General features: G+C 48.9%; 1 protein-coding gene across 2 annotated transcripts in view; it reads right to left on the bottom strand.

Annotated features, from left to right (window-relative positions):
• Window positions 1-12,731: 12,731 nt before the first annotated feature.
• Window positions 12,732-24,754, bottom strand: part of LOC144174565 (vascular endothelial growth factor receptor 1-like) — a 111,207-nt gene continuing 99,184 nt past the window's right edge. For both annotated transcript variants that reach the window (XM_077703337.1, XM_077703336.1), the window contains exons 14-22: window positions 22,920-23,024; window positions 22,688-22,807; window positions 21,845-22,037; window positions 20,501-20,777; window positions 18,289-18,411; window positions 16,840-16,910; window positions 16,195-16,335; window positions 15,990-16,095; window positions 12,732-14,909 (exon numbers count right to left, since the gene is read on the bottom strand). In XM_077703337.1, coding sequence (XP_077559463.1) covers window positions 14,400-14,909; window positions 15,990-16,095; window positions 16,195-16,335; window positions 16,840-16,910; window positions 18,289-18,411; window positions 20,501-20,777; window positions 21,845-22,037; window positions 22,688-22,807; window positions 22,920-23,024 — 1,646 coding nt within the window. In that variant the 3' untranslated portion in view covers window positions 12,732-14,399. The remainder of the gene's footprint in view (window positions 14,910-15,989; window positions 16,096-16,194; window positions 16,336-16,839; window positions 16,911-18,288; window positions 18,412-20,500; window positions 20,778-21,844; window positions 22,038-22,687; window positions 22,808-22,919; window positions 23,025-24,754) is intronic.

Raw genomic sequence — 24,754 nt, 5'->3', positions numbered from 1 at the left:
ACAAAAGTCATGCGTTCAACTGCTGGGTAACCTCGTAGCTAACAGCCGCCCATTTCTATGTAAATACCCTTGAAACTAACTGCGTACTACCCTCAAAACTAGTGTTGCAAATAACATTTTGTTTAATTCGACCTCTGTAGGAAGTTGTCATTGAGTGCTTGTTGGCAAGGCAGCTGTTTTCTTTTTCTGAAATTGTTAGATGATTACCGCAACCTACTGCAGGAGCTTCTTTATTTCAACATTCTAAATAATACAGGAATGTCTACACTCCCGCATATGATGTCCAAGAGCGAACGCTGCGGAACCTTGCTCGGTTATAGTGGCCGCTAACAACGGACGGGGACGCAACGCCACGCGGGGGAAAAGTCGTTACTGGCTCTCGCGGCGACGCAACTCAGGCGGTGAACAGCTCCCGCTATAAGTAATTAAACCACAAGAACAGTGACTGAAGGCTACCGCAGCGCCATATAGCAGCACAAGATAGAACAAAATGGAGCTCACGGCGCATGCGCGTGCGACGAGCCGATGGCCCCACTACACCTCTGAGTTCCTTTTTCGATCGTTGCTCTGATATATTCAGCTGCATTTTAGAGGGCAAAGTGACTGGAGTGATGAAATTGACAGCAGACATTCGTCGGTCTGCAACTCGCTGATGGTTGTAGTTACAGCGCTATCTGAAGCAGGCTACATATTATCCCGTGCGCGTGTTACACAACCTGATGCGATGTCCCACATAGCTTTGATTCCGCCGCCAAGCGCAGTTTATGTACGAGAGTTACAGCCCACATACGCGGCTCTGCTATCGTCGCCGCCGCGCCGGCCAACGTGCTCGCTCAAACGCAGCAGGAAATCCCGGAAGCCGCCCTAAAAGATAATTTGCGCAGCTCGAACTTGCGGTGCAACGCTGGAGCAACAGCAGATATATCGGCTCTTCTTCCTGTTCGGAGATCCGGCTGGTGCATTTCACATAAATTTCTGAACTTGCCAAGAAGCGTCTCCATGACTTGCAGGCCCGGATCGTTTTGTCAGCAGCTTTTCACATCTTTTAAGGCCCGTTCACACTTAGCGACGAAACTTTCTGTCGCTTTTGTCGCCTGGCATCGCTTTCGTCGCGCGACGAGAGCATCGGTCTGTACCAGTTTTTTTCGCCTCCGTCGCGCCATCGCTTTTGAAGCGGAAGCAGGAGGCGAGACTTCCTGACGTCATATCCTGCCAAAGCACCCGGATGCTGTCTACAGTCGGATGCTGTCTACTAAATTAGCCCTCTACAAAACATTAATTCGACCTAAATTGGAATACGCTTCTACGGTATGGGATCCGTATTACCACAACTTGATTACATCGCTTGAACTAGTTCAGAATAATTCTGCACGCTTCGTATTTTCAAATTACAATCGCACTGCCAGCATGTCTGGAATAAAAACTAATCTATCGTTGCCTACTTTGTCGTCTCGAAGAAAAGTGTCCCGCCTATCAACTTTTCATAAATTGTACCATCATTCTATCTTGCACAACGAACTTATTCCACAGCCCCAGTATTGTTCCCATCGCCTGGATCACCGTCACAAAGTTGGCATTCTCACCTATCATACTAATGCAGCTGCGCAGTCGTTCTTGCCTCGTTCTTCCCGTGAATGGAATCACCTTGCTCCTGAAATTGTGTCTATTAATGATAACCATCATTTTCGTGAAACACTAGCTAGAACTGTATACTCAGGATCTGCTTAATGTATTTTGATCTTAGCACGCTGACATTTTGATTGTAATCATGCAAACATTGTATTTTGTTTCCTTCTGTTTCCCCATGTACCATGTCTTCGAATGTAAACCACTCCCCTCTGTAATGCCACTTGGCCCTGAGGGTATAATAAATAAATAAACATACACTCATGCACACACACAAACACACACAGACGCACACGCACGCACACACGCACGCACACACACACACACACACGCACGCGCACGCACAAACACACACACACGCATGCGCACGCACGCACGCTCGTACACACACGCGCGCACGCACGCTCGTACACACACGCGCGCGCGCACGCACGCTCACACACACGCACGCACACACATAAACACACACACGCACGCACACACGCACAAACACACGCACGCACGCCTACACACACGCACACACAAACACACACACGCACGCACAAACACATACATGCACACGCACGCACACACACACGCACGCACGCATACACAAACACGCGCACGTAAACACGCACACATGCACACACGCACAGACACAAACACACACACATGCACGCACGCACACACACAAACGCATGCGCGCACGTGCACACACAAACACACACACGCAAACAGACACACGCACACACATACACGCACGCACGCACAAATACACACACACGCACATACACACACGCATGCACACAAACACTCGCGCACGCACACACGCACACACAAACACACACGCACGCAGACCTCTGCTGGTAAGAAAGCCTGGTGGGGCCATCGGTTCGCAACGCTCGCACGCCTTTCATGTTGCGGCCACAGTTGTTAACTGGCACGGCAAACTCAAATGGACTTTGTGGTTTTGCTATAAAAAACAACGAGATATAGTTTTACCAGTTTTTTGACTACCCTGTTGCGTCGGGGAGCTTTGGAAAGGTTTCACAGACAGCTTTCAGTCTTATAAATTATTTAGCTTCAATAACTACGTCTAAGCTGCATGTTACGTCCTGCACGTTACTTTCGCGACCACCTGGGCGGCTACGGAGACCTTTTCTACTTCTCCTCCCGATGTACATTTGCGCCAGTGGTCTTCTGGGTTTGGGTCGCTGTGTGCAACCGTCAACGCACCGAAACTCGCAAGCCATTGGGGACATTGAATGACAGCCCCGGTACGCGTTGAACATTGCGAAGGGAGACCGGCGAAGTAAAAGTGCTTCGGGAAGCTGCCGCAGGCTGGCCCCTGTGGTGCCTGTGGGTTGATGCTATCTGCGAAGGTGCGCTAGGCGTCAGAAGCAATTTCTACGTATGGCGGTGCGATCCTGCTGCTGTAATTGGAAGAAGCCATCGCCCACCTCTCCCATGTCAAGCGACCGTTCAGGAACACAGTGTACGAATGTCGCATTCCTACGACCTACGACGTTCTTCTTTATTGAAAAAATGATATTTCCTGGGATTTGTCTGTCTCTCCGTCGCTCGGTGGTGGGCGTAAATGCTCTAACAAAAAGCCTAAAATATGCGCGTGAATTCTTGAATGCGAAGTGTACATGTGCTAGACCATTCCAAGAGAGAAAAACTGCTGCCATGGCTCATGACCTTCCACATTAATCAGCGCAAAGAAAACCTCGTACGTATTTGAACCAACATATCAGTACATACCTAGAGGATCAGTGTTTTTTTAATTAAAAATGTGCGATGGATTGGCTTGTACGACAGCAAATTTCCGACTGGGAAAGTGCGCCCACCGGAAATGAAGCCATCTGTATGCCGTGTGACTAGGAAGTATACATGTGGCAGGGTCCAACTATCCATGAGTTTGCGTCCTTCGGTCCCATGTGTGCCTCCTCCACGCATGTGTGTCTGCCGCTGTGCCGGTGCCTGCGCGTCCCCGTTGCTAAGGCGACTTTGTACGCTCAGGACGTGCGCAGTGCAGTCGGCCGCGACTCCTACAGGCCTGCCGGGCTGTCCGCGACGCAGTTTGTTTTAAATGCAGAGCATTTCTTAGCCTCGCCTATTCCTGCGTCGGACGGCGTCAACATCTCCGCGTCCGCAACAGGTGCGCCTCTCCTCTTTCCCTCCTCTCTCTCAACAGCAGCCGGCGCGCGCATGCGTCGTAGTCAGCCCGTTCGCTCCGTCGCGGTTTCGGCGTAACAGGCGCGTGATAGTAGCGCGGTGGGGCGTGGAAGTGCGCGCGCTGCTTACCCATGCGCTCTCTCCCCCCCCCCGAACTGCTCTCCCTCTACTGCGCGCGCTGCAAGTATAAAGCTGCTAGCGGTCGCTCGTGCTTCAGTCACTGCATTGCTCCTTCCTTCCTTGGTTGACGCTCGCTCCACCCTAACGCCACTTTACTCTCCTCTCTCTCTACCCCAAACCAACATCAACGCAACTACGACCCCACTACCCACCCTAACGCGACTTTACGCGGCGTTAACGACCCCCAATGCTCTGCATTTACTCGTGTTCCCCTCGCGGGAAGGGGCGGGAATTTTTTCTTGTACAAGGCGCGTTCGAGTAATTCCATAACGTAGGGTGTGGCGCGTTAACGTTGGTTACGCGAAGAGAGTGGTTGTTCCGTTCGCCGGTGGGACAAACTTGCGCTGCATTTTAACCCCAACTTAATTACCAACGAGTACAGGGTGGTGTCGGAGGCTGCAAAGTGAGCGCCGTCGTAGCGCTGTTGTGCGTCAGCGGTTGTGCGGGCAGATTGTGTCCCACCGAGCTCAAAAGCATTACCTCGACGTCAAGTACTGTTTCGCGCAGCGTCCTACAGCCTACCGGTCGCAAGACACAAGCGAAGCCGGCGGCACAGGTGATCTGATTGCCAGCTGCCGTGTTTTGGTATCGACCACATATTGCTCACGTATAAGCAAGCGCCTCCCCTTGCGGCCGCTCGGCTACTTGCGGATAGATGTCGCTAGTCTCCCTCACTAAGTTCACTCGGTTCACTTCAGCGGGCCGGTGGGGAAAGCCATCGGGAGGAGACACGCGGCGCGAGTGGTGGCTTTTTTTAGGGTGGCCACAGGCCTTTGCGAAAATGACGTAGGCAGGGAGCAAAGGGAGATAGCTCGGTCGGTGAAGATGGCCATGCCGGCAGACGAAAGGGGCGACGACGGGGTGTAAACAAGAGGGGGGAAGAACTGAAGATCGCGTACATAAACATGCATGGCGGCAGGAAAAGGGAGAAGTGGATGGAGATTCGTAAGCAGCAAGAAGAGGAAGATATCCGGGTATACGCCGTGACCGAGACGCAACTAAGGGACCTAGAAGAACCTTCAGTAATTGGAGAGTATGTATGAAAGGCTGTAACACGACGGCTTGATAGAGAAAATGCGGACGAGTGGGTGTGCTTATACGGCAGGGAGCGAATCGGAGGAGAGTGAAAGAAGACTGTAAAGTACATGTGCGGGTGAAAGGTATAGTTGGGAGTAGGGAGGTGGCTTTAGGAGTGTCGTTCCTGTGGACGAGTCAGGAGAGCAAAGACCGAAATCAAAAACTGGTGGCGCGACTAAAAAAGGACATTGAGGATTTGAAACGATTCGGGAGGTACTATTTGTAGGGGAAATAAACGCTCACATTGAAGATACAGACGGGTACACAGACTGCAACGCAAATATAATGTTAGATATATGCGAGGACCTGAACCTTATCATAGCAAATAGAAAACAAAAATGCGAGGGTCATATCGTGTGGGAGTGTGGTAGGTGACAATCGAGTATTGACTACGGCCTTCTCTCAGGGGGGCTTTATGAATGGTTGGATGGAATGAGCATAGATGAGGAAGAGGGTCACAGTCTGGGCAGTGGCCACAAGCGTATAAACCTGAGTTTTGGGAAACTGGGGGCGCAAAACTGGACCGACCGGGGCAGTATACAAAGCTAAGCCGTAAACAAACTGCGGTTTAGCCAAAAGCATTGAGACTGACATAGAAAGAAATCCTGGGGAAGAATGCGAATATGACACACTCATCAAAACTATGCAGGAAGGAAAAATAGTCAAGGTAGGGCAAATCTATGGAGGGGAAAGAAGGCACCAAGAAGCTGGAAGAACACAGAAACCAAGGCAACTATAGAGAGGCGTAAACAGGCGTCTAGAGAGCGCCGACAGGCCAAGTGGGCCGGGAGACATCAGGAGGAGGTGGACCTAAAACAGGGGCAATATAAGCAAAGGAAACTGGAAGTGCAGCAATAAGGGCAGGCGAAAATAAAGGTGGACAGCGAGAGATGGGTAGCGCCGATACGAGGGAGGGGTAGAGACACGCCGAAAAACGTTTTGAATCATGCGCGGACATTACAGACGCACAAGTCCCACAAAAGGTGATACTTTAGAAAACGAGCAGGGGAAGATGCTCAAGCGTGAGCAAGCATTGGCATACCTTCATGAAATTATCACGGAGAAATTCTGTAAGGATCTAAGTGGCTCCGCAGCGGCACAGAGATGTCACTATGGGGAGGCCGGAATGTCTGGAGATAGATGGAAACAAGCTTAAATAAAAAAAGTAGAGGAAAATGTCCGTGATAATACCGCTGTAGGCATGTAAGGGATACCGGTGGAGTTGATTAACCAATTAGGGTCAAAGATCAAAGGAAAACTTCTACAGGCCATCAGCACAGGGATAGAAAAGAAGGCAATGCCGGACACGTGGCAGACGAGCCCGATGAACTTGATGTTCAAGGGAAAAGGAGACAGGACTAAACCGAGCTCGTACAGGCTCTTTCAGGCCCGTCAGTGGTGTACAGGTTGGGAATGCAGGCAGCGAAGTTTGAACTAGAGCAGTGGGTAGAAGAAGATAGGATACTAGGGGAACTTCAAAAGGGGTTTCGAAAGGACAGAACACCAGACGATAACCTATTTGTAGTAAGCCAATGCATAGAGGTGGCGAAGATGCAATACCGACCTTTGTGGTTAGCCTTTCTGGAAATTAAAGCGCCCTATGATAATGTCGACAGGGATCGGCTATGAAATATCCTGGAGGACGAGGGGAGGGTGGAGGGGGCAGAATTTAACTTACTGAGGAAGCTGTACCAGAAGAACCAAGGGCAAATAGTGTGGGAGGGGATAACATACAATAGGCCTGTATTCACGTAAACACGGGTTTGAACCAAGGATGTCCTCTATCTCCACTGCTGTTCATGATCTACATGGTGGGGTTAGAAAGGAAGCTAGAGGGCAGTATACGCTGGGGTTCGACTTATCATACATGAAAAACGAGCAGGTATTGGAACAATGGGTTCAAGAGCTAATGTATGCAGACGACATACTGTTGATACGGCGGACAAACGGATAGCTAGGCAAGGCTTGATGGATACACGCTGCAAAGAAGCGACGCACCTAGCGCTTTCCTTTACTCAAGAAAAATCGGGGATCGTGGTCTTTAACGACGACACGTAGCGCAAAACAGTATCGGTGCAACAGTGCAACAAGTAGAAATACCACGGGTAAACGTGTATACCTCTTTAGTAGTGTGGCTGAACGACAGCGAAGATTACACGCATGCGCATGAGGCGCACCTTAAAATAGAAGGAAGATGGAACGCGGCTGTAATGAAGCATAGAGCTCTCTGAAGCTACACAAATACGAGGTGGTAAGGGGAGTCTGGCAAGGGGTCATGATACCAGGAGGGCCAGGAGGTATATCAGAGGGCGGTAGGCAGATTGGCCCTAGGGCCCACAGCAAAACTACGAACGAAGCGGTACAGGGGAATGTGGGCTGGTCGTCCTTTGAGGCAACGGAGGCGCAAAGCAATATAAAATTTGAGGAGCGACTTCGAGACATGGAGGACAAAAAATTGACCTCGTGAGTGTTTAAGTACCTGTATATGAGAAGCAGGGATACGTGGTGGAGACGGAGGAACAGACAGCTGACCAAGCGGTACGGAAAGTTGGTAGGGAAAAGTGGGCCTACACAACAGTTAAAAAGCAGGTAAAGCCAGCAGGCAGGACGAGTTTGGCACAGAGAATAAAAGAGAAAAAACCCTAAAGACTTAAAGGAGAGAGACACTGAAAATCAGGAAGGAAGGTTTCTATGTTAATACGAGAGGGCGTGCGTTGCTCCATGAAGCACGGGTGGGGTGTCTGTGAACCCGGACATACAAGGGCGCCTACAGGCACCCGGATGAAACATGTGTATGCTGCGCCAGAGATCGGAAAACTATAGACCATATCGTCATGATATCCGTGCTTGCAAGAAACTGGGCTGCAGCGTAGGCATATCGTCCGTTGTGCCGCTTTCTTTGGCAACCGCGGTATCATTCTCCGGTGGTGATGCGGAGTTCCCAAGGGCAAGTAGAGCATAACCATAGGATGCAACTCCGGCTGTTCTTCATCTGTTGACGCCATGACCGAGGATCGGGTGGCAAAGGCGCAGACGACGGGGCCTGTCTTTTTTTTCTGCGAGATACGTACGCATGCACAGACACGGCTGGCACTGTCACGGCGGTGTTCAGTGTTGCTAAGAGAAGAAATCACCCGCTAACCTTTAGTGAATACCATCAACAATAGACCGGGGAGCCATGTGCCTGCCTAGCGTCCTCGAACGGATCACGAGACAGAGTTGTTTATGTAGTCGACAACAGGCCAACATGTTGGGGGAAGAGTAAGTGGAAGGGTTAGGAGATTTGTATTGTTATCAGCCTTCATGACGTTGTGTTTGGAAGTGTACCTGCCTTATGCGAAATTTGTATGCAGCTGGATATTGGGAGGAGTGGAATAAATGCCGTGTGGGCGGATAGGCGGGAGCGCCTGCTTATATTTATTTCTCGGCTCTCGCTGAGTATGGCGCGGAGCGAAAGAAGCTTTGGTGGGTAGAGCGATAGAATGAGTAATCTCTATAGTGAGTAGAGGCGTTCCTCCCTCTGAGCCCTGTTCGGTTCGGTACGTGGGATCTCTAGCCTGCTACCGAACGAAGTTGTTGCCCTTTAGGGAGGAATGCGCTGGGGTCCACACAGTGTCTATCCGGTGTTTTGGATTTTGAGGTGTCCTGAGAGCCGTCAGGACAGCCAAGAAGCTCCGAGAGGCTGCTTGGGAGTCAGTTAAGATCATCACTCATCGGGGAGAGCGGTGAGGTTGGTCTGGACAGCGCGTGGTCAGTCTAGACAGCCTCACAGGGCGGCCAACCTTTATTCGGGTAAGGCGGATGCGCTCACCTGCCAGATGGCATTCAATAAGGTCTGTGTTTTTGCGTAAGCTTATGCAAAGGAGTTTGTATGTTGAAGTGCTATATTGGAGGGTGTTATAACCGAGCTGCGAACCCGGCACACCCATATTTGGACGTCGGCATTAATTAGCGCGTTTTCGTAGGCAAGCACCGAACCTTCGGTGACACGTGCTGACTCTTCATTCGTCAACCCTGCGGTTCGTTGTCCCACCCGCACGTGAACCTCAGAATGAAAGACGACATTACCGTAACATAGGAGACGATTTCGGCAGAGCCGGCCATGAAATCGGTAATCGGCGAGCGTCGTGAGTCAAGCCCTCAGGTGTGCGCCGCGCTGGGACAAAAGGCCTCACCGTCTCAGCGGAGCCCATCCCTTCTCTCCCTCGTGGTCACGTGGAAAAGCAACCAGGACTGCTTCGAGCGGTGACGGAGACTTTTGGAAGTTGAATTCCCTAGAACTCTAGGGACGTTTGCTTGAACAAAAAGGCGCTGTTGCGAGCCGCTGAGGGGTGCTGGCTGTGCGATTCCCTCGAGGCACAGCATCCAAACTTGTATCCATTACGTACTATCGGTTTCAAATGAAGCGCGAACACGAAAATATGAACCAGAACGTGCAAAATTGAATAATGCTGTTCGTAGAGTTCATATAATGGCTTGCTTTTAGTGTTTTGAAATCCACTTTTCCCAAATTTTTTTTTAACTTAGCCACGCGTCATTTTGGCTTGCATGGAAAGAAATCGCGCTAATTTGTGTGTTCAGGTTCATATTTTCGTGTTCGCGTTTCATTTGACGCCGATAGTACACACTTGTATCAAGTTTTTCTCCTTCATTAGCAAACCTCGGTCTCCTGATCAACGCCTGCGGTCACCAGTCACGCTACCAAGATGGATTCTCGAACCTGGGTATCACAAGAGCTGGTCGCAGCGGTGGGATTGAAATCGCAACAATGGATAGGGCGCGTTTGAAGGCTTTACGTATGACACTCATCAGAAGCCGGTAGATGAGGTGATCTAGATTAGGGGCATGCTTGCGACATTTGGCCAGAGCTTCTTGTGGCTTCAAGGGCTGGGTATCACGCTTGAGCATCAAATTAGGCGTGCCGGTGTAAGGTGGAGGGGGAGAAGGAACATCCGTTTGTAGGCACTTGATGTTTGAGTCCTGCGTCCGGGAATCATCGGACGTGCACGAGCAGTCGCTTAAAAGTGTGGGCCATATTTCGGATAAACTCTACTTTGCTTGGCAGAGTATGTATAAGGGGGCTGAGGAAATTCAATGTTTTCTGTGTGGTCAGTGCGTGTTGCAGTTTGTGGTTGTGTTAAATCCCGCAGTCTTCACTTGGGGATGTGGCGTAATTTCCCGCCTGTCGAGTAAGTATAAAAATTCTGCATCAGCGCTTTCAATTATGGCGCTTCGGTTTCCATCTCGGTTCCCATCTTTGAGCTTTCGAGATATGGAGGAGTTTGGAGTCAGTACAAGGGGTTTGAATTTTAGGTGCGAGTTCCTGCGGAAGGTCATTTATCTAGGCAGTAAATGTCTAGCCGGGGTCAGCAGGCCGAACAGTAGGGGTGTTACGTAATGACTGTCACTTTGTAAGCCAGGATGTCCCTAAACGGGCCTTATACTCTTGACTGCGTACAAGGAGTTTAAAAGTGTTGTGTTCTGAGCAAATATTTGGGTAGGCCGAAGTCCACTTAACGTCCAGCCGGCCGATAAGTGTAAGGAAAGGTCCATGGACGCGTCACAACGTTTGCGTGGATGTGTCACCTCCTAGCGACCTTGTAGTAGTAGCCGTGAAAACAGTATGTGCCAGGGCTCACGACTACCGTCTTGACCAGTCAGGACTGCACGCTGGTGTTAAAGTAAAGGGCATTTTGATTAGGACAGGGTGTGTTTCATTGCAGCACGGCTAGACCGACCAAGATGCTTGCACCCAATCAGCAGTATTAGGGCCCACATAGGGATCGAGTGAAAAAAATTGGCGGTGTGTTAGACTGAAGGCCTAAGAGACGCATACGAGCGCTTAAACGATCTTTTCTGCCATCGCTGCTGAGCCAACCCATCTACAGAGTCACCCTATGGTGTAGGAATTTGTGTTCAACAGGAATGCAAGTAATGATCATCATCGCTTCTCTATGGATGATCTCTGGATGAGCCCAGACCACCCTTGTCTTACCTTCTAAGATGGTGTGAGCGCTGTGTATTTTCATCAAGTCGTCGGCCGGATTATTTACCAACAGGCTCCAGCTATCTGTGCTAGAGTTGGGGCAATCAGCTTTAAAGGAGCCATGAAGAGAAAACAAAAGTTTGTTTTATTCGAAAGATTAGGTGTTTCATAGTACCCCAAGCGCTTTCCCGGAAGCAAATGATGCTTTATTCACTGAGAAATAAGGCAATTTACGCCAAAATTTTAAATCTCCCGCTAAAATTGCACATTTGGTGACGTGAGCATTGGCGTCACACGGGCCGGTCCATGAAACAGGTACTTAGTATGTCGACTCCATATAGCACCCACACGCGGGAGTCGACCGAGACGGCGGCCTTTTTAAAAATAATAGTAAAACCTAGTGCACCCGCAGCCCTAGTCATGGAATCGCCTGATCCGGAGAACAAAACTCTCGCCGAGGAGCTCGGGCTTGCATTTAACAACCTCACACCACTTGAACGCTCAATGCTTCTAAGTGCACGAGCGGCAAGAGTTGCGGGATACGCGGTGGACGGGAAAGCGACCATTCCGCGATAGCCACAACAGACGAACGCCCTGCCGTCGGCACCGCTGCCTCGTCAGCCCCGTCGCGACGGACGAATACAGACTGGTACGTATGTGCCGTATTTTTATTACGGTTAATAATAGTTCAACTTCAGTAGCAGTATCGCTTATGCCAGTTGGCCGGTGTCGTGTATGGAAAGCCGTTCGCGCGAGCTCTCTGCTTCGACCAGAAAGATACGAGCGTCAATGCGCGGTGTTTACGGCATTTTTCCCCCAAGGTCAGAGCGCCTCGAACCCGAAAATTCGTCTGCGCGACGGCGAGATGTCGAGCTCGGCCAGGCGGTAGTTTCGTACGCATTGGCGCACACGCTTGCGTGTTCGTTCGGACCTTCAACCGTTTACTCCACCGTTCTTTGTCATAAAAAGAATGTGCAGTATGTTTCACGGGCATTTAGCTCGCTATGCAAACTGTAAGCCCTGCCTAACATGCGTTTGCTTTTGCCGGCCTCCGCCAATCGCAGAGCATTCCCAAGTGACATCACAGGTTCTGTTGCGGAAAATGAGCTGGTGGGTCGCATGGTCATTTCCTTTTTTCCTAATTATGTAGCTTATTTGAGCGAAGTTTGCGTTATAAGTGGTGTCGTTATGGTTCTAACGAGGCAATCTTTCGAATGAACCAAACTTGTGTTTTCTCTTCATGGCTCCTTTAATGAAATAAGCGCGAACTTTTTTTCGCGGTGTTGCCTTCATCCACCCGACAGTGAGCAAGAACCGAAAAACGTAACATGCGCTGCGATATCTCCACATCTTCGAAACAACACAAAGCTGAGAGGTTAAGTTTCTTCAAAACCTCCGTCACCCGGGTCTGGTTTTCTTAACAGTAAATATCTAAAAATCTGATCGCTTCAACCACCGCAGCGGCATACCGCAGTGGTAGGAGCACACCTTTGAAGGTGCTTTTCGCTGTGCTATTCATATCGGCGGCCTTTGGTGCGCTTACTCCCTCCTTTGTAGGATAGCTGCGAGTGGTAATAGTGCATTGCCGTTAGGGCCTGCTCAAATACATGACAAGACGGTTAAGAATGACGAGCGGTTGCCATCCTTGTGCAACAAGGGACTCAATGCTCAATGTTTTCTTGTACTGAGCATACATACAGAAAAAACACCTTCACAAACACTTGATATTTATTATTAAATTATATCTTCTTCATATCGACTCTTTGAAACATAAGTGCGTACAGCGCTAAGACCGAAACACCAACGTCATCGAAGTGGGTACAGGTCCGCCGCTTTCAAACCTGCTGTACTCGTAGTGACTAGCTCACAGCGCGAGAGGAGAAAACACAGTTGAGCATACGGCACAGGTATATGTCATCGCGTTCCCGATGAACGCACAACCACAAGAACGAGCGTGATAACGAACAGAAATGAAATAAACATATCGGAGGTCGTCATGAATACTGCTATTGTACTTTCTGCATGTCAACCACACCACATGGGTGCACCGATAGCGAACAGAGCTTGAAACAAAGCAAAAAAAATAGCGCCAGGTTCACAAAGCTCGTGATTGGTCGGTGTCTGGTCTGATGTCACGTTTCTGAGCAGCGATTCCTCAGCTTTATAATGGACGAGGTATGGACAAAACTGGACAGGGCTCATTTACGAAGTGCTTTGAGAATCTGGACAATATAGTCATTCCTTAAGACCAAACGTATCTCTTGCCTACGTGGAACAAAATATGAGTAAATATACTGAGATGCAACGCATGAGGAGCGAACGAATAACAGTGCCTGGAATGTCATTGTTAATACCTGTTTTTTAAACGTTTAGGCGGGTCAGATTGGTGACTGCGTTTTTTCAGGGCAAAAAGCACGAAGTACACTCACGAAATCACACAGTCGCATGCGGTACACGTTAGGCATAGCGGCTTTCACTATTGCCACCCCTGAAAGACCCTTTCGAAAATGTTTCTGCCATGTGTAACCGGTGTGCGAACAGCCCTTATTTACGGGTTAAATGCACGACCGGTGCAAAACGTACAGTAATTGGGCCCTTAGCGGGCGACACCGACGGATAATTTACTGGACCAAAAATGACGCTTTCCGTAATGACAGCCACAGGTGCCAGACAACACCATGCCGAGATCCATACACACCTATTGGCGCTGGGCAATCGACATACGCGTTTTCATGCGATGGACACAAAACCACACGTACAGAGATAAAGGGGGACAAAACAAAACGTCAACAAAAGAGAAAAGAGCAATATCTATAACAATCTTATGTACAGACTCAACAACGGCACCAGATATACCTAAGACTCAGAACAGTTCACATTCACGTTGTCGCACACCCACGAAGCGTGTCCAAGTGTGCCAGCCTCGCTAGAGACATATAATGACGAGAATCTTCCCAACCAGGTCACGTATAAGTTCATTCACTAGCATGGCTAGCAATATGTATGACTACTTCCCTGAAGTGGCAGGAATGGCTCAAACCTCCGAAGCACATGTGTCTCAGCATACTGCTGTCAGATGACCACCCCAAGTTCCTGTGCATGGAAGAACATAAGGGAAACCATGTCGCACTCCTGCGAAACAAATTTTGGTGAATGCCCAGTCATTCGGGCTGTTGCAAACTGCAAAGCAGATTAAAAAATGCTACTGTACGTAGAAATTAGAATTCAGAACAAGAAAAAAACTCTTTTGAATGGTTTTTCCGTTATCTTTACATGCACGTTTCAAATACAATGTGACCACCTGACCACATCCTTACTATGTGCAGGAAGTTCATGTATTCGCGCACACCGCGATAACATACCGAGATCTCTCTCACACTGCGATGCCACCGCTACCGTCGACACTCACAACGAGGTTGTACGCGGGTGGCGGTGTTGCGCACACATCACTGACGTCGTCTGACGCTCTCGCGTCCCCGGATGGGTTGCCAGGGGGCGGCAATAGCGGTGCAGGCGCGTCTCGGCGCTTGCCCGGTGGGAGACGCAATTGCAACGTGGGTCCTGCGACGTTCACGTAGCTAGTGGCAGAGTTTGGGGCCGTCGCCAGGACATCGTTGCCACACTTCATCATGGGCGTCATCTCCATGGAGTCACCCACTGCGGCGCTACCGTCGGCTGAGGCTGTGGTGGCGGTCGCCATTTTGGCGTAGTGCGGAGCGGACGCTGCCTGAGCACCTGCTCGGCTTGTGTTAATGTAGTTTTCGTCGTCGGACTTCATGTCGAGGTAGTCCGGGTCCGGCTTGCCGCCCATGGTCAGGTAGTCATTGTTGTTCTTCATCAGCATGTTCACGTTGGCGTAAGGGTCGTTCAGCGTTATGTAGTACTGCGTAGGAAGAGTGAGAGAAAGCTTGTAAGTACCGCAGTCAAAACGGAAAGGCCGGAGGCCACAATAGTTGTCTTCTCTTTTGCTTTCGTACTCAATACAGCAGTACTCTACAGCACTTACGTGAAGAAAGTTCAAATTTTGGGGGTTTAGAGCAACGAAGCTGCATCAGTTACGCGAAGAGCAAATACACCCTCCCTGATTTGCTCTGCGGCTTCAAGAGACGAACAAGTTATAAACATCGCATAATTACTTCACCGCCTCAATGTCTAGAGCGTGTGGCCCGCCTGTTCTTCCATTTGATTAAATTTTGATTAAATCGTGTTTTTAACGTGATAGGCACGTTTGAAAGTGTCTTCTCCTCATTGATTTGGTCACGTCGACCTTGACTAGAGACTAGCCAGTACGCATGGAATTTACAAGATCGCAAACGCGTTTACCCAATATAAACAATGTGCATACAAGCAAACAATCGTATTATACCTGAAGTGAAGTGATAACATAAATGCTCAAGAGTACCTTAGGCGAAACGGCCACGATGGGCCCCCGCGGTTGGCTCTTCTTGTTAGCTTTAAAATGAGATCTCTAAACTTAACTGCCCGCCTACAGTAAACGGGATGCACGTCTTTGGGAAATGATTGTGGTGTGCTCTGTGGGAAGGCAACATCCAGCAATCTTCATTTTAATTTGGGAAGGACCTTTCGGTTCATTTGGGTTTGTGCGAGGCGAGAGTTTTGGTTGTAGCATAGCTATTGTTTCGTCTGGACGAAACGCTACCAACGGCTCTGTGATCAGGCGTACAGAATCAGACTTAAATAATGAAGTCTTCAGATAACCGCAACTTTATTTGAAATTAAAAACTAAACATTTTTAGTCTTTAAGAGTTATAAATATGGTGAACTACTAAACTGTGAAATAAATGCTAATGTGTGTTGAACCAGTGTAAATCCAACCGGGTTTCGACTGTTCTTCCTTCCTTGGCGCAACTCGATCTCCTGCCTTGTAGGGATCATTGTCAGAAAGCATCAAAAGATTCGCCTCAAATGCATCAGCAATTAACAGTAACCGTTTCCAACTTACATCTCTTACTCCGGCCTGCAGAAGGTCACCGAGGCGGCATACCAGAGTTGAGAAGTCCGGTCTCTCCTTAGGCTCGGCTTGCCAGCAGCTCTGCATGACCTCGTACCTGCGCGCGTGGGAGAAGTTCCCGTTATGTTCCTTCACGTGGAAAGTCTGCAAACGCAACGCAAACGGAGATTTCCGAATCAGTCATCGGTGTACATACACATCGTCGGGTGCGTAGTCCGGCTTTTCCATGCGGTAGCCATTCTTGAGCCGCTTGTAAAATGACTCGTCGATCACCACACCGGGGTAAGGGTTTCCTCCCAGGGAAAATATCTCCCACAGCAACACTCCATAGGACCATCTGGGTAGAAGACGACGGCGGCACGTAAGCTCTGGGTCGCTGCGAGGCTAAGCTATATTGAGCCTGCCATTTTTGAACGGCACTGCAGAGAGAGGGCGAAGAACAAGGAGATACGTGAGCGCCTTATCACCGTGCGAAGCGGCCAAGTTGCCGAGATTAGGCTCGTGCGCAGAAAGGTAACTGCAGTACGGCCAATCTTCGTGTACACTCTTTTTCAGCTGTGCTTATACCCGTTGCACAAACGGCGGGCAGATATTTCATTTGCGAAAGAAAGAAATGTAACAATTGTAGTAATAATATTAAGAAGTAGGCGTTCTGATCCGTCTTAATTCTAGGTCATGTAGCTGTACCCTTGATGCGTTAACGCATGAAAGCATTTGTCTGCGCACCGTGCAATGCATGTTTAGTAACCGTGCATGGTGCAATAATTTCGGAACTGTACCCTTTGCTGCGGCTCTAGAAAAGAAGGGTTACTTGGACATCAGAGTGTTTTGAAATACATACACGTCGCTTTTTGTGGTGAAGACTCTGTCCATGATCGACTCAATCGCGGTCCATTTCACAGGCAGGAGGCCCTGCAAAGCAATAAATTGGACATGTTTGAAAACTAGCAGGCTTCGAATGTGTTGGTTTAGTGTTCATCACACCAGCGCTTCTAAGGCACTTGGCACTAAGGCACTTTGCTTATATAGAGGACTTATAAGGTGTTCACTGATGCTTAACGTGTGCCCGACACTAAAAAGGAAACAAAACTACAAACAATGCTGATCAAACGTCTCGTATCACGATGGTAACCAGTAAATTAAGCCACCAAATTAGACTAAAGACCGTAAACGCAGCTGCATTTCTCACTCATAGAAACTGTACAAGCACTTGTTGTAGTTCCTTGGATTATGAGCGGAGGACTCACAAATAAGCAATCCCCGGCCCTAATAAAAAAATAAACCGATTTCGCACTCTCAAAAGGGGGCAACTGCTTAGAGAACGTCGGAAGTATAAAAACGGCGGTATTTATCAAAAATCCTGCAACCCTCCGTCTAATGACGACGATGGTAGAACGCGAAGCTTTCTCGTGACGGGTTCTTTAGTTGTCGTCTGAGTTTTCCAAACAGCTTCGACCACGTCCCAAGGGATCAAAAAAAAAAAAATCTGCAGAAATTCAGAGAATTATCCTCTAATGCGTAGCATTCTTATGCCGCTTGTCTTGAGTGTGAGATTTTTACAGCCATTTTTTTTTATTTTTCTTAATCCTGTCTTACCAATTGTCTCCATTTACGCTATTATAATGATTCGAAGTAGAACATTTGCGAAATCTGCATTTTTGGGGAAATGGCATACGCTGTACGTTTTGCAATTTTTCGTAATTTTTTAACATTTTTGTGCTTTCTTTAGTTTTTCAAAATTTTGTCCGACCAATTATCTCCATTGGCGTTATTATAACGATTACATTTGGAACTTTCCAGAAATCTGCGTTTTTGTTGAAATGCAGGGCGTTACACGGTTCACCAGTTTCCGTATATATTTCATATTTCTCTTTTCGTGTTAGTTTTTCAAAAATTCGTTCGACCAATTATTTTCATTTACGCTATTATCTTCATTTACGCTATCTGTATTTTTATGGAAACGCAGGGCGTTACACGGTCCTGACTGTGTAGGTACTCGGCAAAGAATGGTATGCATTAAAAAGAAGTCGAACTGGATCAGTCAGATAGACACCGGCTTCATAACGCAAGAGACCCAGGTTCGATTCCGACTGCCGCATCAATCCTCATGAACGGCACAAAAAGTTGGCTTTCCTGCAGGGCTCTTTTTGCGTTACAGACGCATCAGTGAAAACACTATAGCTGCGCTTTATTAAATAACGAATTAAAATGCTGTGTCTTAAAGCTTCAATAGCAGCAGTCGAGCTTAGACGAACAGTGGCCAATAGTCGCAGCAATCGGGTGAACTCACGTCTCCCTTCTTGACGTAGTTGGAGTACTTGTAGCAGTCCTTGGCGAGGCCGAAGTCGCAGATCTTCACAACGTTCTCCGCACTAAGGAGGACGTTTCTTGCCGCCAAATCTCGGTGTATCAACTGAAATTGCAGGGAAAAAACGAGGGGGTTGGAAGATGCGCTTGAGGAACTGCAAACTCACGCAACGTTAGTTTACGAGAGTTCGCGAAAAGATTCCCGCGTGCAGCCAGGGTGTATGCAGTAGTAGTGACGCGAATATTACTTACGAATTGAATGATCGATAAGACGCAAATGTCAAGATTAGAGGAATAGTTTTACGCTCACTTCTGGCTTACTAAGCAAGAAGAAGGAACCTTGCACAGACTTGCAACAGCATTGACGCATGGTTCTAATTGATATAGACAACACAGCCGTGTCTGCAGCCAAAGATTGTTGCCCAGACAACCCCCCGGGTAAATGTTCACCTTTGCACTTACTGAGTTGAAGCGGCAGCTGAAGCCACAGTGGAGGGCTACGGGCGGATTAATTAAAACGACCTGGTGCTCTTAAAAGAGGCTATGAAGAAAAAGTACAAGTTTTGTTCACTAAGAGGTTGCTTCGTCCCGATAACGATGACATCTACTTTATCGCAAACTTCAAAAAAATAATAGAGTATTAAGGAAACCAGACGAAGCAGTCGCGGCCATCCCTAGCTATTTTCCGGTGACCTCCGTACGGCCCGTTCTACATGGTGCGAATTTCTGTGTGAATTCGCCGCTTCGGCTCCGCTCGTGCGGCAAAATGATCTATTTTCCTATTTTTATTGCTGCGACAAATTGCCAACTGCCAAGCGGCGTTCACAAGAAAAGTTTTACTGTTCCAAGCATTTGGAAATTTGCTACAGCGACGATAATACATAGTTTTGGTGCACGTGCGGCGCTGCAGCCGCGAATTCGCACGCGAAGTTCGCACCCGGTAGAACGGGCTTAAGCCCGCTCTACAACGTGCGTTTTTTGCCCGCAAATTTCGTGGAACGAACATTCGTTGCGAGCTTCGCGATGCCTGGAAATGTCGTCTACATGGCCTGCGAACTGCGCGATTTTCGCATTTCAGAGGCACATTGTTTGCAGACCGAACTAAGTCTGCCGCAAGCAAGGCTTGTTGTGATTTTTAAAAATAGGTTTTATTGTACTTTCGGGGCAAGTTGTTTCACACTGTTTTGCAGTAAATATGAGTTCAACTTGCGATTTCATATAACAATCACCAATTATTTGTCAGTGCACGCACACATACTAAAGAAGACAAACACAGCAAGCAACCCTGGGTTCGCTTGTTGCTCGCGCATAGCACATTTTGGTGCACCAAGGACTGTTCTTCTTGGGTTCTTCTGTTCTTCCCCCTGCTGTGATGTCCGCCATTTGCGCGGACACCGATTAAGCATTCGTTGAAAACGGCGCCCGACATCATGTCGTGAACGCACGTACGGTTTGTTTTAGTGCACCTGCGCTTATGCCGCACTCGTACAAGAAACGCCATCTGGTTGCTAGGCGTGCATATGGTGATGCCGTGACGTTCCCCTAGCTAGCCACCACACCCTAGCTGTATTCCACACGAGCGGCGTTCGCGGGGGATGCTCGACCATTCCAAACATTTGGCACTTCGCAGCAGCAACGAAAAAGGTCGTTTTGCCGCAGGAGCAGCGCCGCATCTGCGAATTCGCGCGAAAAATCACACCATGTAGAACGGGCTCATTTATACCGTCGCAGAATCTTTTTTGTGTGATTGGCAGCCTCCGACCAAAGCCACCTCTAACAAACGTGACTGGGCCAATGTATAGGTGGGCCTCTAGCCTCGTTTGATTGTATCGCTTGAATGCGGACTTGCAGTAACACATTGATGACCTTGTTTCCATTGCTTGCCCGTATTATGCCACTACTGCCCATTTTGCATCCCGGTAGCGTGAAATTTGAAAGTTTCCTGGATTCTTTCGATAACAAATTATCTTTCGTGGCGGAAATGGAGCTGAGTGATTTACCAAGGCTTTTTTTTTTTTTTTTTGAAACTGAACAAAGTTCAGTTTTGTCTTCAAGGTCCCTCTAATGACCGCCGGAACCTTGAGCCAGAGGCGCTTTCATTTATCGCCGCCATCAGAAAAGCGGCCGCCGTAGCCAGGATACCACCCCGGTCTTGATGAGTAGGTTTCGCCTCAAGAAATGGCGAAGGTGCGCACCTTTCTCGATGCCAGGTACTCCATTCCGCGGGCACACTGGAAGGCGAAGCAGAGCAGGTCGCTTGTGGTGAGCGCCTCGTCGCGGAGATCCCCGTGGTCGCGCAGAGACGAGCCGCTCATGAGCGCCGCGTGGTTACCGCTCTCCGGGAAGCCGCCGTCCGTGGTGCTCCCGGTATCCGAGACGGGAAAGGTGAACTCGTTGCCCTGGCTCGAAGGAGTCGCGCTCATGGCCAGGTCGGCGTACTTCAGCGTCGGTGTCCTCTGCTGCCGCTGCTGGCTGCGAAGCGAACGTGGAGGCAGACATCGTATGCGCTTTACTTTAACGCTGAAGCATGTTTCGGTTGTAAAAAAGGCAGCATTTAAATTCATTGGAGTTTGCAGGCCATAGCACCCAATCCAACAGTCATTGCAAATAGCAGCATATGCGTGGGAGGGGTGGTGAGAAACAAGGGCAGCTTTCTGGGACATCGATCACAGTTTCGCAGTATGTTGATGAATTTGCGTATGCGTGGCTCTATGAATGTTCTTCTTTTACACTTTGGCCACTTGAAAACATTTTATTGTGGTGCAATCGGGCGTGGATAGCTTCATTTGGAAGATGAAGCAATGTCATAACCCCAATATGGCCTTATGGTTCCTCAGGGTTCCTCGGTCTGGGATTATAGGCTGATTGGCACGTGTGAAGGTACATATTTTAATTCATTCATTCATTCATTCATTCATTCATTCATTCATTCATGGTTTTGTATCGGGATAATGACATGCATCACCGCAACATAGGAGCTAACGCATCTGTATTGTACCACGCATCCAATTTTAGCCCTGCAATTAGCGGGTGGTTAGAACCCAGTTTTATTTCTAACAGGTGGAAGACGTTCTGCGTCATACTCTCCTCAATGCGTTTCCGCTCCGAGGATTACGATCTCCTTTTAATAACCACCACGACTTCGTAGTTTACGTTCGGTGTATTAGCTTCAAATCCCAGGGCTTCGGAATGCGGGTGTTTCTCAGACGTGGATGTGTACTTTCACATTCCAATAAAATGTACCCAGTCGTTTCTTCTCTAGCTGCTTTAGCTTCCTGCTCTAGCTTACTAAAGCAAAACCGTATCGTTAAAGTTACCGTAAGAATTTTTTTCCTCATATTGCCGTCCCCTGGCCTTGCACGTCCTATTTTCCGGCTTTTCGTCACCTGGTGGGACAACTGGGCAGCCTGTCTCAGTGCACCAAGTTGCTGCCTTTGCTCAATGCTTGGTGGCTCCATTTCACCATGCATATGCGATTGTGTGGAGTTCACGCACACGTTCGTTACCCACGTGTTTGGATGCTCAGTGAAGACGCTCACCAATAGACAGGGTTCGAGATGGCGAACGCTGGACGGCCACCGGGCGACAGGGGAGACTTTGGGCTGTAGCACATGTCCGGGTCGACCTTTCCGGTCTCAGGGTTCAGTTGGTTGACGAAGCGCTCGCGGTGCCTCAGCAGGTAGTGCCTCAGGTTGCCGAACTTGCAGTACTCCACGATCACCATCAATTCCCCTGTGGTGAGGCAACGCAATTAAGAACCGCCGCCACGCGACTATGTGCACGAACAAGCTTGTGTGCCTGGCCATTCTCCTTTTTCTTTCTTCCTTTCGTTCTTTCTTTCCTTCCTTCTTTCCTTACTTTGCTTTTCCTTTTTTTTCTTCGTTTTTCGTCACCACATGAAAGCCTCAACTGACCCTTACTTGCTCGAGCCGGTGCACCGAAATTTCCAACATCAATGAGAATATAGCTGAGCTCCTTTGGGTCCGTTTTAGTAGCTTCACCTTTAGCTGAGCGTTGGCAAGTCATTCCGGACCGAGCAAAACCGGAGCGACTTCTAATTGTCGTCCCTAGCTACGCTGTACGGTGCCTAGTGGGATACCTTAACAAAAGTGTAGGCATCATTTCCTTAGAAGGCATCCCTTTGGCAAAAGCGCCGCAGCGCACTCTCTTAAGAATAAACCAAATATTTATTGTCTAGTGGCTATATGAAAGAAGATGTGTGCGTTAAATAACTTATAAATCAAGTAATAAGGCTCTGTTAGCTACACGAAAGAATACGCGACCTCTTAAATTTAGTGAGGACACTTCGCTGCTATGGAATTACAACGCCGCGGGCTTCCGCCCGCTAGAATACAACACAAAAGGGACTGCGTTAATCTTACCTTTGGCGACACTCTTGGTGACGGCGCCGAGTATGTTCACAATGTTTAGATGCCGGCCCAGATGAATCAGTATCTTGAGCTCGGCCATCAGTGCTTTGCGTTGCGACACGTCGGCTCGCTCTAAGAATAAAAATAGATATGGTTTTAGTTGCATCTAGGAAAATGTTAACGACTTAGTTGCGCTGCGTCCGTAAATGCGTTGGAGAATGAAAGCGCGTGTTAGGGCATTTACCTTTGAGCATCTTGACCGCCACAGTAAGGGACTGGCCGCGATCCCCGAGGCCGATTGCCTCCGCCTTGACAACCCGCCCGAAAGCTCCTTGTCCCAAAGTCCTTCCTGCAGAGGGAGTAAAGAACGTAAAATTGTAAAGCAGGATAAGTGATTTGAGCTCTGAATTCGCATTTCGCAGCGTAAGCAGTACAAAGGTGTGTGTCCGGGCAGCGCACAGGCGTGACGAAATACTGCAAGCGTGCTTCACTGAGCACCCGCACGTAACGCAGCGAAGCTCCAACCCCGAAGTCGATGCAAGGAAGGTTGTATTACAGCGATGCTTTATTTAACTATCTCTCTGGTTTTCCGGAAGGATGCTGCTGCTTCTGCTTTCTGGGAGAGTGTGCAGCTTGATTTTATCTTGCACCAGATAACGCTGGCCTCCGCGAACAGCACCCGCGAGGCCGGAGAACCGACTGATGAGGGACGCCGGGGAAAGTTGCAGCAGATAACGCCGGCCTTCCGGAATTACGTCCGCAGGGCCAGAAGGCGCCTGGCGGCGGGGAAAGCCCGGTTTATGCGCGTAGCACGTTCTCTGCGCTCGGAGATGGTAGCGTCTAAACAACGTGCTGGCCAACGGGAGCGCATTCGCTCTGCAGACCGCGAATGTAAACTAGACGAGCGCCGTGCATCACATGGGTACGACCCTTCGGTGCGACGTTTTGGACGACGCGGAGCTCTACGCCTGTAGTAAAAACGTACAGGCGATGATGTTAGTGTAGAAGTACAGGTTTAAAGTTTCGCTTCACGTCCATCGCCACCTATGAGGGGGATCGGCCTTGTTTTTTTTTTTTTTTTTTTGATAGACGCAAAACGCAACAAGAAAATTGGCTAGTGACCACGGCGACGTGACGAGAACTGACAGTGTCGCTGCGGTTTTGCAAGAAGACCACGTTTGGTTTCTCTTGGTGTCTATTTTTGCTTGTTTTGATCCGTTGAGAGATGCGGCACTGCACCTTCTACGCCAACTAAAAAGACTACCAGAAATTAACATCATCTGGTCACCCGGCCACCAGTCCCTCGAAGGGAACGAGGCGGCACACGCCACTGCCCGTGCTCATACACACCGGGCCGTTACCTCAGAGGGAGAAGACAACGACCGAAGCGCCTCAAAGCCAGCACCAATCCATACATACACCGAAATCTTAGCTCACTACAAAAACGACCGCCGTCGCTTCCCGCCACCTCATTCACAATTAACGCGCGACGAAGAAACCACTTTCCGGCGCCTACAAACCAATTCGTATCCCCATAACACCCTACTAAACGCTATGTACCCCACCCAATACCCTGCCACCTGTAACTTCTGCCCTGTTGCTGGTACCCTATACCACGTGGTGTGGGAGTGCCAACGGACCCCCACTCTAACCCCAAATCTCAACCCTACATATGAGCAGTGGGTGGAGCAGCTGACCAGCTCCGAGCTGTCGGACCAGCGCCGACTGGTGGAACGGGCCCGGACGGCCAGCTAGCTCCAAGGCATCTTGGACTAAGGATGCCTCTCACTGGGTGGAGGCCCTAAGAACATCCTCCTGCTCATTACTAAAATAAATGTTTGTCTCTCTCTCTCTCTCTCTTTGATCCGTTGCCACGTCCATGTCTAAATTACAGTTGCGTACACCACGACAATGTTTTGTGGCGTGCTATCTGCAGTGGTGTTAAATTGTTTCTAACATTAATTTGTCGCTTACATTTTATTATTTATGCCCCAGTACTAAGGTCAGTCACTGTTGCTGGACACGTGAACAAACAAGATTTATTATATAATTATTTTTGTTTGCTTTCCTTTTTCCTGA

Source organism: Haemaphysalis longicornis, unplaced genomic scaffold (genome assembly GCF_048455015.1).
Source record: "Haemaphysalis longicornis isolate Haplotype H1 unplaced genomic scaffold, Haemaphysalis longicornis Haplotype H1 scaffold_3, whole genome shotgun sequence".
Classification (NCBI taxonomy): Eukaryota; Metazoa; Arthropoda; class Arachnida; order Ixodida; family Ixodidae; genus Haemaphysalis; species Haemaphysalis longicornis.
This window is presented reverse-complemented; position numbering and strand designations above follow the sequence as displayed.